Source organism: Asparagus officinalis, chromosome 5 (assembly GCF_001876935.1).
Source record: "Asparagus officinalis chromosome 5, Aspof.V1, whole genome shotgun sequence".
In the NCBI taxonomy this organism is placed as follows: Eukaryota; Viridiplantae; Streptophyta; class Magnoliopsida; order Asparagales; family Asparagaceae; genus Asparagus; species Asparagus officinalis.
In genome coordinates this window covers 89,026,851-89,044,819 of record NC_033798.1, presented here as the reverse complement: position 1 = coordinate 89,044,819, position 17,969 = coordinate 89,026,851, and the positions used below count along the sequence as shown (strand labels likewise).

Here is a 17,969-nt window from a genome sequence, read left to right as displayed (position 1 = left end):
AGAGGAGACGACTGATGTAACCCACATTTATTGTGTTTTTCTATATTCTGGCGCAACTGAACGTAGAAGGTAAGGGTACCGTTGGTATATTTTCAAATATCCGAGGCCTTTCGTCTTCTTTCCCAAATTCGGCACAAACTAAAATTATTGTTTAATCCTATCTTCGGCCAAGGAAAATTAAAAAAAAATTACACCCTTGTGACTTGGGATCTACCAACAAAGAAGGGGAATACAGGATTAATTATTTTGCTCAATGTGATGAAATAGGCTCAGAGGAAACTCTCTAATGGTTAGTTTTTTCAATCTAGATGACAGATTGAAAATTGAAGCAACGTGGTCTTTGTCTATGCTAGTAAGAAATGATATTAAATTATATAGGGAATCAACGTAGCAAGGATATCATCCACAACAAGAAAACCCAAGGTCGAATCAGCTAAATGGGCAGGTGAAAAAGCGTTGACACCGACGGCTTTAGAGTTTAGAGAAGAGGATCCAAGACTAGGTAATTAAGCCGGTGGGCATTCCGGTGAGGTTTAAAAACACAAGGGCAAACATGTGAGGATTCCCGCGGAGGGATTCACGGAGAAGTTCTAAGATAATAACAAGGGAAAAATACTTCCAGTCCCCAAAACCCAAGAAAACGAGCTCCCTCCTAAGACTTTATCAACGAGTGCTTTGCCCCAAAAATAAAGATTTTATTTTCTGAGCCACCAAAACACAAAACCCAAGAAATTAAAATATATGAAGACCATAATATCCTTCTCTCTCTCTCTTTATCATTATGTTACTGATAGTTGAAATGATTGATGTGAATTGTTATTTTATTATTTTTATTTTTTATTATTTTCATTGTTCATAAGGGGAACTAATTGTTTGTATTGGGGAATTGTTAAAGTTACGGGTTAATTGTTAAGGTTGCGAGTTAATTGTTAAGGTTACGGGTCAATTATTAAGGTTATGGATCCCTTCTCTCTCTTTCTCTTTCTCTCTTTTTATCATGATGTTACTCATAGTTGAAATGATAGATAGGAATTGTTATTTTATTATTTTCATTGTTGATGAGAAGAACTAACTGTTTTGTTTGTATTAGGAGATTGTTAAAGTTACGGGTTAATTGTTAAGGTTACGAGTTAATTGTTAAGGTTACGGGTCAATTGTTAAGGTTATGAATCACTTCTCTCTCTTTCTCTCTCTTTCTTTATCATGATGTTACTGTGATGATAGTTGAAATGATTGATAGATATTATTATTTTATTATTTTTTTATTTTCGTTGTTGATGAGAAAACTAATTGTTTTTGTTTGTATTAGAAGATTGTTAAAGTTACGGGTTAATTGTTAATGTTACAGGTCAGTTGTTAAGGTTATGGATCAGTTGTTAAGGTTACGGATCGGTTGTTAAGGTTACGGGTTGGTTGTTAAGGTTATGGGTTGATTATGAAGGTTACACGTTAGGATATATATGTATATATATTTTGAGTAGAATGAATATTTTGGGTCACTTGGCCTAGTGGTAAAGTTTGGGAGTTTGGACAAGAGGTTAGGAGTTCAAACCCCTACAGCCATAATATTTTTAGAATATTCGTTGTTAAAGATAATGGTTGGTTGTGAAGGTTATGCATTGATTATGAATGTTACGGATTATTTGTTAAGGTTATGAGTTTGTTGTTAAGGTTACGGGTTTGTTGTGTAGGTTAACTTCACAATCAAAGCGTAACATTCACAATCAACGCATATCCTTAACAAAAAACTCGTAACCTTCCCAACAAACTCATAACCTTAACAACCAACCCATAACCTTAACAATCCTCATCAACCATTTCAACTATCATCACTGTAACATCATGATAGAGAGAGAGAGAGAGAGAGAGAGAGAGAGAAGGGATCCAAAACATTAACAATTAACTCGTAACTTTAACAATTAACCCGTAATTTTAACAATCTCCCAATACAAACAGTTAGCTCCCCTCATCAACAACAAAAATAATAAAAAACAAAAATAATAAAATAACAATCTCCATCAATCATTTCAACTATCATCTCAGTAATATCATGATAAAAAGAGAGAGATGGAAGGGTATTATGGTCTTCACATATTTTAATCTCTTGGGTTTTATGTTTTGAGGGCTCAGAGAACAAAATCTTTATTTTTGGGGGCAAATCACCCGTTGACAAAGTCTTGGGGGGAGTACATTTTCTTGGATTTTGGGGGCGATACACTTTTGTTTGACAAAATTACCCTTGCTCCCTATCAATGGGCATTAGTAAAATCCGGCTGTAGATGACTGGCGGACAGTCAACCTTAGCTGTCCCATAAATTAAAACTGTCGGTTCTCCTAGAATCGCACATCTGAAATATCAACTTTATTATTTGTCAACCGGACTTATATATTTTAGCATTTATGTTTTACTATATATAGTCTTGTCTAATTTAATTGATATACTTACGTTTAAGTCATTACATTTTCGGTGTAAGTTGGTAATTGTAGGCTAATTTGCTATGTTTTTTAAATGCCATATAGCCATATGGGAAACTAATAAAATATAAAATTGAGTTTTAAGATAAAATCATATTCATCAAAAATAAAATAAAATCATAGATATTTTGGGTTTGAGAATGATTTTGAAAGGGATGTGTTAAAAAAATAAACGACAGTACTTAATTTGGTTTAAAAGAATGTATATATGTCATTCTTCCATTATCTACAACACAATATATAATATGTCTGGAGCAAACCCTGCTCTTCACCTTGGGCAAATTTTTAGATAATTGAATTTTGAACTTCTATAGATTAATTACTCAGTGATTTCCACCCTAATACTTTTTTCTTCTCCCTCATGCACTCTTATTCCAAATTGCTATGTTTGTTATTTTTTTCTAATTTAGAGTGCAACGTTTTGTGCGGAAGCAAAATATACTATTAAACTAATAGCAGTGCAATATGATTGGTGCAACAATGTTATAATACTAATTAAGTATCGATATATCGCATTAGATAAAGCTAGTTTTACCGTTCTAATAACGAAATTAATTATTTAAATTCCCCACCTCCCCCTACTCCGAGGTGTGTCCCCCCCCGGGTGGGGTGGGGGTCGGGATGGGGGGGGGGGGGGGGCACCTACCTCATCACTTACCTATAATTATAAATGCCAATAATGCTGTGTGAACCCACATTCACCTTACCTCTTCTCTTCTGTTCTCTCCCTCCTTCACAATAACATAATCATGTCTTACACAAACTCTAATCCCAACCAATTACCCACCCTCAACACTTTTAAACTAGACCCCCTTACCCCCTTCAACCGCCTCCACCTCCTGCTCTACTCCTTCTCCCTCCTCCTCCTCTTCTACCACCACCTCACCTCCTCCTCCCCTCTCCTCCTCATCCTCTCCGACCTCATCCTCGCCTTTCAATGGGCCTTCACCCAGGCCTTCCGCTGGCGTCCCATCCGTCGCCGAGAATTCCCCGATCGAATTCCCGACGACAACCTTCCCTCCCTCGACGTATTCATATGCACGGCCGACCCTTGGAAGGAGCCGCCGATGACCGTCGTTAGCACTGCGCTATCGGTTATGGCGTATGAGTATCCTCCGGATAAGATATCCGTGTACGTTTCGGACGATGGGGGCTCGGACTTGACGCTGTTTGCTTTCATGGAGGCTGCTAAGTTTGCCAGGTACTGGCTGCCCTTTTGCACGGAGAACGGGATTGTTGAAAGAGCTCCGGAGGCTTATTTTGGATCCAGTTCTGTGAGTGGTTCTGGCTCTGACGAGGAGATAAAGGTACGCGTTTTTAGCTTAGTAGTTGGTAAAAAACCCGGATAAATATCAGAAAAAACCCCTTGACATTGGACGACTGTTAGATAATCTTACATTACTATCAAAATATCGTAAAACACCCTTAAGTTTAGTAGTTATTAGAGAACTTCCTTTAACTTCAAGATTTCACATATAATCCCCCAAAAAGTGTGCATCTCAAATTTCAAATTTCGCTGGAGAAAATTTCCCCCTGCCTAATGTTACACACCAATGTGGAAAATTGCGTTTAAACATCATTAGTAGGACTTCTGATAAAATCGTAAAGTTAAAGGAGGCTTTCTGTTAACCTCTAAACTTAAAAATGGTTTTCTAGTATTCTGAAAATTATGGAGAATTATCTGGTAATTGTACAAATTTAAGATACTTTTTCTGATATTTAGTCTTTTCTTTTTTGTGAATAATGTACAATAAAGAATTTATCTAAATTTCTCTCCACTGAAAAAATTAAAGTATTAAAGAGACTACTAATTTTAATTTCAAAGGTTTGTTCGTTAGTTTTTAGTTGTGATTTGTCTTAATAAAAGTGAAAGTAAGTGTAATATGAAAGTGAGTATAATATACAATTATATCATAGTTTTTCAAATTTGTGATAAAAGCAGCATGGTCCACTAAATATAAGCATAATAAATATTTGTGATCGTATTGAGCCAGGTGACTAACCAAATATGACCAAATACAAAAATATGTATCATGTCTTGTAATCTTATACAAGTAAGTATATAGAACTGCATAAAATTATAAAATCAACGTTGTAATTAAGAGACTTATAATTAAGATAATCGTTTCGGGCAAAACAAAATATTCATAGACAAACAACAAAATATGAGTAAAAGATTTAAACCTGAAAGATATGAAAATAATCTTTTTTTAATATGGAAAGTATCGAAATTTCATTAAGATATCAGGATAAATGCATCATTTTGAATATCGGTCACAAAAAATAATACCTACGGTTGAAAGCCCAATAACAAGAACAAGTACATCGCACGAGGATAAATGCATCATTTTGAATATCAGTCACAAAAAATAATACCTACGGTTGAAAGCCCAATAACAAGAACAAGTACATCGCACGAGCAATGCGCGTGGGTGTACAGTGGGTCCATCCATGGACCATGTTGAAAGAGCCATGTTATAGAGAGTTCAAATCTAATAGTTGTTCTTGTATAGGAGGAGAGAGATCAATGGGGGATGGAAATAAGCATACACGACAAATTTACAAAAGTAAACTAGGACCAATCCGCAACGTGATGATGTTTTGTTTTATATATCATATTTATTTATACAAATTAGTTATAAAATATAAGCCTACATCTATTGTTTTTGTGAGAGAAAAATAAAGTTGATATCTCTTATGCTTCAATTTAAATTTATGATACTTTAGGGGCCAGCTTCATTCATAATAGCGGAGCTTACCATAGTTGCTTATATAGACATCTTGTAGAAGCAACTTATATAAATTGTTGAATATAATTATTTTATAATCATATATCACAAGTTGTTTCCAAAAATAGTTAACATATTTTGATAAAAATTATGCTTAAAGATCATTATGAGTCGAAATGACCAATATAGACATAACTTCATTTATTCATAGTAAATGACATTTTAGGACAAATAAGATAATATATATGTTGATGCACGGATGCATAACAGCGGGATTCGGGGCTGATTCTGAAGAGCTTAGGGTCGCTTGACCTCCTTTGAAGGCCAATCCCTTAATAGGAGGAGTGTCCTGCATGCATGCAACATGTTAGAGAACCAAAGTTGGGTTCTTCGGTGATTCCTCTAATTACCAAGTTAGTCATAATCTAAAGGGGATCAAGGAATTGATATAGTTCTCTCTAAGTGTGCTGAAATTGCGTACATTTGGGTAGTAAGTGATTTGTCTAGTTATACCTAGCTGACAAGGGTATTTATGTAAGTTCGGCCAAGTTCAAGCAGTTAGCTGACTCGGCTGAAACTTTTCATGTGTCAAATGTAGGTGTGATGAGTCACCCTTGTGATTAATGTGACGGTGAAAGAGGGTCCTAGGTCTGTCGTGGTCCGATGAGTCATCAAGACTTTCGGCGTGGGTGTAATGATAACTCCGCCCATGCATTTAATGTGATAGTGACTTGTTGTCAGTGAAGGGTTCGAGAATGTCGCCTTTTATCTGGGCCTAGCGAGAAGGTATACCTGTCGTCTCGACCTATCGAGAAGAGACGTTTGTTGTCTCGGCCTGGCGAGAAGGGACGCCTGACGTCTCGGGTTAGCGAGAAGGGACGCCTGTCGTCTCGGCCTAGCGAGAAGGGACGTCTTTTGTCTTGGCCTGTCTGAGTCGAGTTTGGGTGTAGTCTGCTTGAGACATGTGTTAGCCAGTCAAATGTGATTAATACTTGCTTATTTCTTTAGCATAACACTAGCCCCTTTCGGTCGAACTCGGGTGAGATGAAAGGGACCCTTTCTTGCCAGACAGAGACCAAAGGCGTCCATTCTTGCCAGGGTGAAAAGAGAGGCGTCCCTTCTCGCTAGGCCAAAATGAAAGGCGTCGCTTCTTGCCTGGCCAAGATGAAAGACATACCTTTTCGTTAGGCCGAGGCGAAGGTGCCAAATTGTTGATGCACAAATGCGTAATAGCAGGATTCAGAGTTGATTCTGAAGAGCTTAGGGTCCCTTTACCTCCTTTGATGGCTAATCCCCCGATAGGAGTGTTTGTTGGGAAAATGAAAGAAGACAATTGAGAATTAAATTTGTATTATTCTCTCTGACAAACTCAAAAAAAAAGAATTAATTACAAATTACAATCTCTCTTTGCAATCTCTCTCTAACAAATTTAGAAAAAGAAATTACAATTCTCTCAATCGGTTTCCCAAATTACAAAAGAGAGAAAGAACAACGGAGATTCTTTCCTTTGTTTAAAACTAGGTTTTTCATGGTAGCGATGAGATGCCTCCCTCGAAACTCGTGTCGAGTTTGCTTTTCGTTGACGATCTGACGTTTAAACTCGTGGAACACGGTTGAATCTGATTGATGTCGAGGATAACTTACGTAGCAAGTTTGAAAATAACTCTTAACAAGTTAGGGAACTCTGAGCGAGTTATAACTCTGTGGAAGAGTATATTGGTTTAACCGAAATCGGTTTCAAGCCAAAGAACCCAAGAGTAGCTCCAGAAGATCCGAATATTGCCAAGATCCAATCTGCCAAAGAGATCTCTCATGATTCCAAAAAGTCAGTCTTTAATTCAGTTGAGTTTTTTTGAGATTTATAGGGGGATTAAGAGGTGTAACTGCCCTCTTAATTCGCTCCTAAGTAGGGGAGTAATCCCCTCAAATCATGAAAAATAGTTTTAAAACCGTTCAGATCATATTTGAACGAGTCAAATGCAAAATCCGTGTTCTGGCATAAATTCTGCGTTCGAACGTAGTGTCTGGAAGCTCGAACACAGCGTCTGGAAGCTTGGACGCAGTGTCTGGAAGCTGCGTTTGTAGCATCTGGAAGCTGCATTTACAGCGATTTGGAAGCTGCGTTGGCATCTTGTTGGAAGCTGCGTTGGCAACTTGGAAGCTGCGTTTGGCAGCAGATGAAAGTTGTGTTGGCAGTAGTTAGAAGCTGCGTTGTCAGCATTTAAGAGCTGCGTTTGGTAGCGGATGGAAGCTACGTTGGTAGCATTTAAGAGCTGCGTTTGGCAGCGTTTAGGAGCTATGTTTGCAGCTGGATTGAAACTGCATTTGTATTGCTTTGACTCTGGAACGAGGCCACTTGCGTTTTAATTTGAAGAGACCGTCAATTTGTAGTTTCTTTTTCTAGAGCATTGCAAAGATCTTCATTCTGTAACCTTCGTCTTGGCTCCTTAAAAATATGAGAGTCGTCATATTGTAACTCCTGATGTTGATTGTGACGGCTGTTGAATTAGAGCTTTCATCGGTTGTTGTGAAGGTCATCAGATTATAACCTTCATCGACCTACGTGAAAGTCTTCAAATTATAACATTCTGAAAGTTATCAAATTATAACTTTAATCATCGGTATTTGATGAGGATTAGCTATCTGTAGTAATTTTTAGACAGCCTACAAGGAGGAGCGTCCTGCATGCATGTAACATGTTAGAGGACTGGAGTTGGGTTCTTCAATGATTCCTCTAACGATTAAGTTAGTCACGATCTGAAGGGGACCAAGGAACTGATATAGTTCTCTCTAAGTATGCAGAAATTTCATACGTTTGGGCACTAGGCGATGTGCCTATTTATACCCAGCTAACGAGGGTATTTATGTAACTTTGGCAAATTCCAAGCTGTCAGTTGATTCGACTAAAACTTTACAGGTGTCGGTTATGTGTGGCATGAGTCACCCTTGTGATTAATACGATGATGACAGAGGGTCTCAGGTGCTGTCGTGGTCCCATGAGTCATTAAAATTTTTCGATAGGGGTGTAATGATAAATCCGACTATGCATTTAATATGATGGTGATTGGCTATTAATGAGGATTTCAAGAATGACCGCCTTTTGTCTCGGTCTCGTGAGAACGAACGCTCGTCGTCTCAGCCCAGCAAGAAGGGACGCATTCGTCTCGGTCTAGCGAGAAGGGACGTCTCTCATCTCGGCCTGTCTGTATCGACTTGGGGTATATCTGCTTAAAACATGTGTCAGCCAGTCGAATGTGATTAATAGTTGCTTATTTCTTTGGTACAAACAATATATATAGTCAAAAGCAAAGTGTCACAGACTTAGTCTTTCTAAGCTCACATACATCAATTAGCAAGTATTTCACTAATAACTCACTAAGTTCAGCTCTCTATCACTCACTCAAAGACATGCTAACTAGTTAAAGAAAGAATGTAAGACAAAAAAAGGAAAAGAGAACTATTGTAATGTACTCACAAAGGATTACAACTTTGGAGGGATGGTTTGTCAAATGAAGCTCTTCCATTATTTATAAGCCTCGGTCCTCAATAATAGAAATTCTCTAGAATTATGTATATATCTTCTTCTTCCATACTTTTCTAGAGAGTTTTACAATAGTCTATTACATTTTACTACGCTCTTATATATTCTAGTACACTCTACACAACTCTAGAATATTTTTACCATATTCTAGAGGACTCTACACATTCTGGAATATTTCAAAAAGTTCTAGTACATTCTAAACACTTCTAGAATACTATATATTATTGTAAAAAAAATTGTAGAATTACGTATTTTTCATACTTACATGGAAAAAATCTTGGTCTTTAAGGTGGGAGGTAACATAAGGGTATATATATTACACACTCAAAATATAAAAATTATAAGAAACAGAAATTGTTTTTAAAAATATTTTCAAGTTGCTTCTAGAATCAACCCTTTAAAAGAAACATCAATTTTAATAAACATGCAAAAAGTTAAAAAAAATCCAACACCATTATTAATCACTTCTTTCAAAAAGCAAAGTAGCTGAAAAAACAGAATCAAACTTACCTAAATCCTATTTGACTTATAAAAAGTACAAATAGTTTACGGCAAGTTTTTCAGTCATCACTTCTAAAATTTCTCGTGTAACCTGAAACAAAATCGCATAAAATAAACACTCAACAATTATCATATTGCGCTTTAATGAAACTTATTAGAGCATGATACTTCATAAACCAGAGCAACCTAAATAATTATAAGTTGTAAGATTTCACTTACACACGTCTATCTGTCTACAAGTCTCTTCTCTTAAAAAAATGTGGGATGATATTTCAGAATTTTGTATTATTGAGCATTAGTTTTCGAGCGAAGACGCACGACAACGAGTTGATTGATCCCCTATCCTTTTTTGGACTGTAGTTATTATTGAATACAGATTCCTCAAAAAGAAAAAAAAAAGTTTTTATTATTGAATACAGACTTGTCAACAAGAGTACAATATTAATTGAGGGGCCGACATTTAGTTTTTGTTTGTTTATAGGCCAGCTATTTTGTTTGCTAGTTTACTCTGTTCAAGGAATATAACTAATTAAATTGCATATTCGCTTAGAAATGATTAAAAAGCAACTTGAGTAGAGTAAAATCACTGCTCTCATTTTCAACGCCACAAAATGATGGGGTACGGCGTTAAGCAACTTGATGTATAGTCACAAGTCGCGAGAGGCACAAACTTCCGGTTTGATTTTTTTGCCCTTTCCTTTCAAAATATAGCTAACTTTTAAATATCTTAGAAAAGTTATCTTTTTATTTTATTTTATTACGGAGTTTCCATAAATTTGTGTTTAGAGCAAAGACTTCATTATAAAATGTATAATATGTCTTCTAGCTTATAAATTGATGGGTTAATAATATACAGCATTATACTTGAGACAGCACGGAAGAAAAATCTCCGAATCCACTTCAGTGGTTCTACAAATCTATGACGAAAAATCTTCGAAACCATGATCTGACAACCTTAAATCCAAACGAAGTAATATGAAAAGATGAATTTTATTAAATCTAAAATAGTACCTCTGACATTTACAACCCTTTACTTAAATAGAAAATAAAGCATCCTTCTCATAAGACTAGAATTCCCAAAAGTAGGAAGTATCAAAAAGCTACTTGTTGTGCCATATAAATAAGTGTTGATCAATATTCAACTAGCTGACACATGCCTTAAGCAGACTGCACCCCAAGCCGACCCAGACATACCAAGAAAGGAGTCGTGTCTTCTCGCCAGGCCTTCTCTCCAGGCCGAGACAGGAGTCTCTTCTCGCCTGGTCGACTGGTCCCTTCTCGCTAGACCATGTCATCCATTCTCGCTAGGCAACATCCCTTCTCTCCAGTCCAGGTTAAGAACTTCCAAGGCCGACTAAAAAAGCGGTACTTCTTGCCCTTCTTGCAAGGAGTCATCCCTTCTCGACAGGCAGCCCGAGTCGTCCATTCTCGCTAGGACAAGTCATCCCTTCTCGTCAGGTCGAGTCGAAAGGTGGTCATCTTCGAGCCCGCCGCTAACAGTTAGTCACCATCACATTAAATGCACGGTCAGAAATCATCATTGCTCTAGCCCCAAAAGTCTTTATGACTCATCAGGCTCCTTCAGTACCAAACACCTGGTGTCTCTTTGCACTAACCGCCTGGATGACCCATCTTCGTCAACTATCGACACATGTCAGCTGTCTACCGAGTCAGCTGCCTGTTTGGACTCGGCTCAAGTTACCTATATATCCTTCTGATCCTCTATAAAAGGAATCCATGTAGCTCAAAGTAGCTCTCTGGTCTTTTCACACAACTTTGAAACCTTCTTCATCATTTCATATTTTCCCACTCAAGTTCATATACTAACTTGATTATCGGAAGAACAACTGGAGTACCCAACTTCGACCTCTTACGAGTTCTTCATGTGCAGGGAAGAAGAACAGGCTCCTGAACCAGCCATCTGAAGAAATTTGAGGACTCTAACCCCACATTAATCCTTAACTAAATCCCTTGTTAGATAACTGACATTAACAGTTTAGCGCCCACCGTAGGACTTGTCATCCTTCTTTATACGAGATGTCTGGTTGTGAGCGTCCTGGTTGAACTTTCAACCCACTCTTTAAAGAATCGCGTGCGGGCTATGTTACACAGGCCCAGTTGGAAGAATCCGCGCAAATGATCTCTCAATCTTTCCAACAACAGTTTGCTACATCTACCAATAAACTCAGCCGAATTCCTCCCCAACAACCCTCATCATTATTCATTCCTCCACCTCCGATGGGTAAGCCATTCGTTCTCCTATAGCCTAGACATGTAGCCCAGGCTGGACAGCAAGAAGACTATGCTGAGAACGTCTCTCCCCCACATCACCAGCAAACTCATTTTGCGGACCCTTCTCGCCAGTATCAGCATTACATGGAAGCAAGAATGGAGAGCCCTAGTTTCGGTCATGACATCCAAGAGTATGCTACAGGGGTGGCATCACACGACCCCTGGCTTCCTCGTACCGCTCCAGGCCCCTTGATCAATAATCTTGTGTATGGTTATGATCAGACATTTTAGTCAATCGCTAGGGCCATAGTGGGGAGCACTCCCCTCATCAACATCATTACGAATGCTACTTGTGATAAATTCAAGATGTCTCACGTGGAGAAGTAAAAAGGTGAATGAGTTCTAGCTGAGCATGCTCAGAATTATTATGATATGATGATCATGCTGTAGGCGCCGAAGCCGATTATTTATAGGTGATTCCCTATTACTTTGTCGGGAAACGCCAAGTTATGGTGGAACTCCTTGCCCAAGAAGTTCATTAACAACTTTGAGCATCTTAGCTCGAATTTTGTGCACTACTTCTTGGCCAACATCAAACCGAAACTGTCTCCCCATGTTTTGATACAAATGAGGCAAGAGCCTAGAGAGCGTCTCAGGAATTATTTCAAAATGTTCTATGCCAAAAGACTGGAAGTCGATGACCCTGGCAGCACAGTCGCCATATCCGCTATTGTGGCTGGATTAGATGTTCTATGCCAAAAGACTGGAAGTCGATGACCCTGGCAGCACAGTCGCCATATCCGCTATTGTGGCTGGATTAGAGAGCAAGTAGTTGGCTGATGCACTAGTTAAGAAGTGAGTCACCAGCAATGAACAGCTAATGGCTAAGGCCTATAGGTACATGGACGTGGAAGACACCCGATCCTACAAGTAGGCGGCTAGGACAGCTAAAACAACAGCAGCAATAACATCATCAATGACCGAGTCAATAGTAGGGGCCGACCCCTATTCAAGAGAGGAAGCGGCAAAGGGTCCTTCCAGAACCGACCTCATACTAAACAGAGCCGATAAGAGGGATTGGAGGAAGGAGGTTGCTAAGAAGCTGACCTACCTCAGCTAGAGACCTTGGCATCTTTTCATGTCTAAGCCCAAGACACATTAAACTACCCACGATAATCAAATTAATGGTACTATCTTCAAACAAAATATTTTTTCCTAATGTATGTCCATATGCAGCTTTCATCGATCGATCATCATTGATTCGGCCAGCTTTAACTCGAAAGACCTTGGCACCTACTCAGGGTAAGACCAAGGCGTGCCATCAACAAAAGCCTTTGGTACCCTCTCCGCGTAAAACCAAGGCACACCTCGACTCGGTCAGCTTTAACTCCAAAGACCTTGCTATAATTTTCATGAGTAAAACCATGGCACGTCATCGACCAAAAGACCACCAAGGCATATCGACTCAGCCTACATCAGCTAAAAGATCTTGGCATCTTCCTAAGCCCAAGGCACATACCCTAAAACCTTGGACTCATCGTGAATAAACCCAAGGCACGAGGTCGAGTAGCACTACTCCCCACACACGGAGCCGAATCATCTCGACCCAAAGGACTGATTAGTACTCAAAAGTATGTGGTTCAAATTAATAAAAATAAAAATATTTCTATCTAAAATTTTCTACAATGTAGTAAGTACTGAACAAGCAAACGCCTAGACCTTGGCGCCTTCATAAGCCCCAGGCACGCATCATAATTTTTTGGTGTCATCATGAGTAAACACAAGGCACGAGGTCAATGCATCCCCAATACAAAGGATCAAAGTTCAATTTCACTCAGACTCGGCCAGCCGAGTCCGAGGGAAATGGGCCAGTGTTGCGTTATAGAAATAAGTGGTGATCAATATTCAACTGACTGAGATATGTCTCAAGCAGATTGCACCCCAAGCCGACCCAGACAAGCCAAGAAAGGAGTCGTTCCTTCTCGCCAAGCCAAGACAAGAGTCCCTTCTTGCCTGGCCGACTCATCCCTTCTTACCAGGCTGAGTCACCCCTTCCCGCTAGGCAGCACCCCTTCTCTCTAATCCGTGTCAAGAAATTTCGAGACCGGCTAAAAAGAAGGTACTTCTCGCCCTTTTCGCAAGGAGTCATCCCTTCTCGATAGGAAGCCTGGGTCGTCCCTACTCGCCAGGCCGAGTTGTCCCTTCTCGCTAGGCCGAGTCGAAAAACAGTCATCCTCGAGCCCCCTACCAATAGCCAATCACAATCACATTAAATGCACGGTAAAAAATTATCATTGCTCTAGATCAAAAACTCTTTATGACTCATTAGGCTCCGTCAACAACAAGCAGCCGTTGTCGCTTTGCACTAACCGTCTGGATGACCCATCTTCACCAGCTGTCAACACACGTCAGCTATTTACCGAGTTAGCTACCTACCTGTACTCAACTCAAGTTACATAGTGCCCTTCTAATTCTCTATAAAAGGAAGTCATGTAGCTTAGGATAGCTCTCTAGTCTTTTCACACAACTTTGAAACCTTCTTCATCATCTCACAATTTTCTATTTAAGTTCATATATTGACTTGATCGTCGGAGGAACAATCAGAGAACCTAACTCCGGCCTCTTATGAGTTCTTCGTGTGCAAGGAAGAACAGCAGTCTCCTAGACTAGCCATCTGAAGAAGTTTGAGGACTCCAAGCCCACATTATTCCTTAACTAAACCTCCTGTTAAATAACTGACATCAACACTACTCCTAGTACAAGTGGTAGAATCAAACAATTATTTCGCTTCGGAAAACCCTGCATATTCTAAGCACTCTTCACCCAATCGAATATCATGTGATCAACTTGGAAGCATCTTTCAAGCTTATTCTCGGAAGAAGGTGGATCGAACAAACAAAGCATATATCATTGCGCCTTTGATCGATGAACTAGGATCAAAAGGGTCCTAAAGTACGCAAATAATGAAGGGGCTCTCCACTGATAGACAAAGTATCCTAAAAAGACTCATTATGAATGAGGAAAGTGATCGGTCAAATAATATAAACAGATACATGTCCTATTACTAAAAATAGCAAAAAAGTAACTCTAAGTTCGACATCTCCCTATCCAAGGGAATATCATGATTCAAACAACTATAAACCGAAATATCGGTGAGTTAGATTGGTTCTATCTCAAAATAATATGGGATTTCAACATACTGATTGGTAAATACGACCAGTTCTTCCTAGGCAAGTTAATACCTCTTTATAATCTCTCTTTTAGGCTTCTGGCGGCCCAAATCAGAGAATTCATCTACAAAGCATTCTCATTTGTAGTAATATGGTTAATTAATCGAAAGTAACTAAAGCATACACATAGATAAAGATAAGGAAGCAGACAATATTATCTAAGAAATTTAATTCTATTAAGAATTTATTAGCAACATTTAGATTAAGTTTAAAAATTGTATGATTTGCTCATGACTTTTACCCGTGTGTGTGTATATATATATATATAAATTGGCAGCTTATTTAGAAAAATGAACTACCAAGAGAAAGAGGAGATGAGATCCGCACATTTTAATATGACAAGTAGGGTGAAAACTATCATGTGGTTATCTCTTGATAGTTTATTTAATAAATATATATACACACACGCTGGGTCTAATTATTTTTAACATACAATTCAATTTCTTATTTCTTATGGTTGTCAAAAAAAATTCTCGTTCCTCATGTAGATGATGTACGAAAAAATGAAAGAAAAGGTTGAGGATGTGATGGAGAAGGGTTATGTTTGTGGTGGCCATTTAGATATCAATGCTGAAGAGTATGACGTTTTGAAGAAATGGAAGAGCTACACTCATCGCGATCACCCTGCAGTGGTCCAGGTAAAATATAACAAAACTCCCCCTAACTTTGGAGATTACCAAATAACATTCTATAACTTTCAAAATATCCATTAATCCTCCTTAAGCATAGGGATCATCGGAAAACTACCCCTTCAAATTTAAGGATTTGTTAGAAAACCCCTTCAATTTTGAGATTTTATTAGAACCCCCGCCCCCCTAAAAGTATCGTCATTGGGGAGTTTTTTTGATAAAATCTCAAATTTAAAGGGAATTTTCTGATAACCCCAAAACATAAGTGGGTTTACTAATATTTTCAAAGAGGGTTATCAGATAATCATCCAAACTTAGGGGTTTTTCTAATATCTAGCCAATTTTGATATGTTAGCATGTTCTTTCAAATTTTCTCAAAATTTTTTGATAAAATCAACTAATGAACTGATATAACACGCTTTGATGCAAGGATTTTGTTGTTAAATTTTGTATGTATGAAGACTTGTTTAGTACCTCATCGGATAGAATAGCACAACATATTCTATTTACATTGTACGAGGAGAGTGTAAACATCGAGAGAAAACTTGCAACATCAAGAATGATGATGAATATTTCAATGTGGGTTTGGTCGAATAATCAGAGTGGAGGTTGAGGCGAGATCACATTGGGTTTTTTTCCCTTCAAAGAGATCTAAAATCTAGGAGGATCTCGTGCAAAATGAGTTTTCGGAAGAGGGGGAGGGAGTCAGCAGTTGTTTTCGGAAGACTTGGTGGGGTCGCCGAAGATGAGGCGGTCTTTGAAGGAGGCGGCGGGGGATTGGGCGGAGGAGGGGAAGGAGGAGATGAGGACGGAGACCTCATTGTGTTCGGGGAGAGGGCGGAGAGGGGAGGAAGGGGAAGGGAAGAAAATCAGCAGAGAAAAGAAATGGGGAAAGTGCTTCACGCCGCTCCTCAGAAGAAAGAGAAGACAAAATGGTGAATGTCAGAGAGAGAGGGAGAGAGAACGTGGGTTTTTATTAATTGTTCATCAAAGCTTTTTGAAGGAGATGTGGGTTTTGGTTCTGAAACGTGAGGAGTTTGGACGGTTGCCGTGAATTAACTCAACAATGGACGGTCGTGGAGAATTGAGGGGAAAATACGTGGAAAATTAAAAAATTTACTGTTCATTTTAGCTTTTGTGTTGTTCTCCTTTTAGTAATAAAGAAGTAGATATATAGACTACCATATCAATGATGAAAGATATCATCTTCTCTCAATTTGCTTTGCATTTATCGTGGTATCTGAGCCATCCAATCAACCCCTCCTCAAATTTCAACCCTACAAACCCAAACCCTCATATGCGGGCCCTACACCTGATTCACACAGCAAAACTTGTGATCATGAATCTCACAATCACGAGATTCCTGTGATCACGAATCTGCCGCCACCCTAGCCCAAAACCCTAGTAAAAAAACCCTAGCTAACAGCCCGCTGCCACCTGCCCTTGACTGCACTCTACTCGACCAGTCGCCCTCGCCAACACTCGCCCATGCCCGCACCAGCCTACCACTCACCTACAATTGAGCCCCCACCTTGCTCGACCACACTTGACCACGACCCGCATACATCCTCGCCAGATCCAGCACTCCACCATGACACTTGAGCTCGCTCAACTCCATTCAACTACAACCCCCACCAGCCGCTCAACCAGAAGCCCTCACCATCACCTGAAGTTAGAGCCCACACCTTGATCATCCCTGCTCGACCATAATCTGCACACCATCGAACCCGCACTACCACCACCTGCTAGATCTACTCTCCACTCGATCGCTGCCCAAACCAGACTTTGCACTATTGACCAACAGTGTCACCCTCGTTGACCCCTTCGTCCCATGGCTATCCACAGTAGATGACCTACACCGTCACTCGACCGTTGCTCGAGCTAGAACCTACATCGTCAATAGCACTCGACCATCTCTCGACTAGCGCCGCCTTCATCAAACCCTGTGCCTCAATGGTTGCTTACTGTCAAAGTCCAACGAGTATAGCACTCACACCGACTCAGGTATCACTGATCCCTTTGACCAATCACACTTTATCTCATAAACATGATAACATAGAAAATGCACTTTCACTAATAATTCATCGACATCAAACTCGATGGTACTTCTAAATCCCCAGCTTGCCTGTCTACTATAAGAGATCCTACCAAGGATATCACTGCTCTCTCCTCGTACGAGTCCCGCCTAACGACTTGCACCCTTGCGGAGGACCGTGCTATCTAGACAATTGTCCCATCCATCTCCCCATCCATCTGACTTCAACTTATCCGGTACAACTCTACCATATCCCTCTAGGACTACCTTCGAATGATGCCCAGGAGTATCAACTATACAACAAGATCTCTACAGTTACACAAGGTGACTGGTTGACACGTGAGTTCTACACCCACATGTTCGATCTGTGAGAATAACTCATAGCCCTCGATACNCAATGGCTAGGATTCAGTCAAACAGTCAACAAACACATGCATTAATTACCTTATTAAACACATGCATTAATTACATCAATGCAGTGAATCCAGATTCACTGTAGTGAATCTGGATTCACTGTAGTGAATCTGGATTCACTGTAGTGATTCGAGATACGTTGAGGTAGTGAATCTGGATTCACTGTGTTGAGGTAATTAATGA

General features: G+C 39.4%; 1 protein-coding gene across 1 annotated transcript in view; it reads left to right on the top strand.

The window, feature by feature from the left end:
- The window catches only part of LOC109840088 (cellulose synthase-like protein G3), a 28,872-nt gene continuing 14,061 nt past the window's right edge, over positions 3,159 to 17,969 (top strand). Inside the window, exons 1-2 of the mRNA XM_020408596.1 lie at positions 3,159 to 3,782; positions 15,197 to 15,346. Coding sequence (XP_020264185.1) covers positions 3,225 to 3,782; positions 15,197 to 15,346 — 708 coding nt within the window. The 5' untranslated portion in view covers positions 3,159 to 3,224. The remainder of the gene's footprint in view (positions 3,783 to 15,196; positions 15,347 to 17,969) is intronic.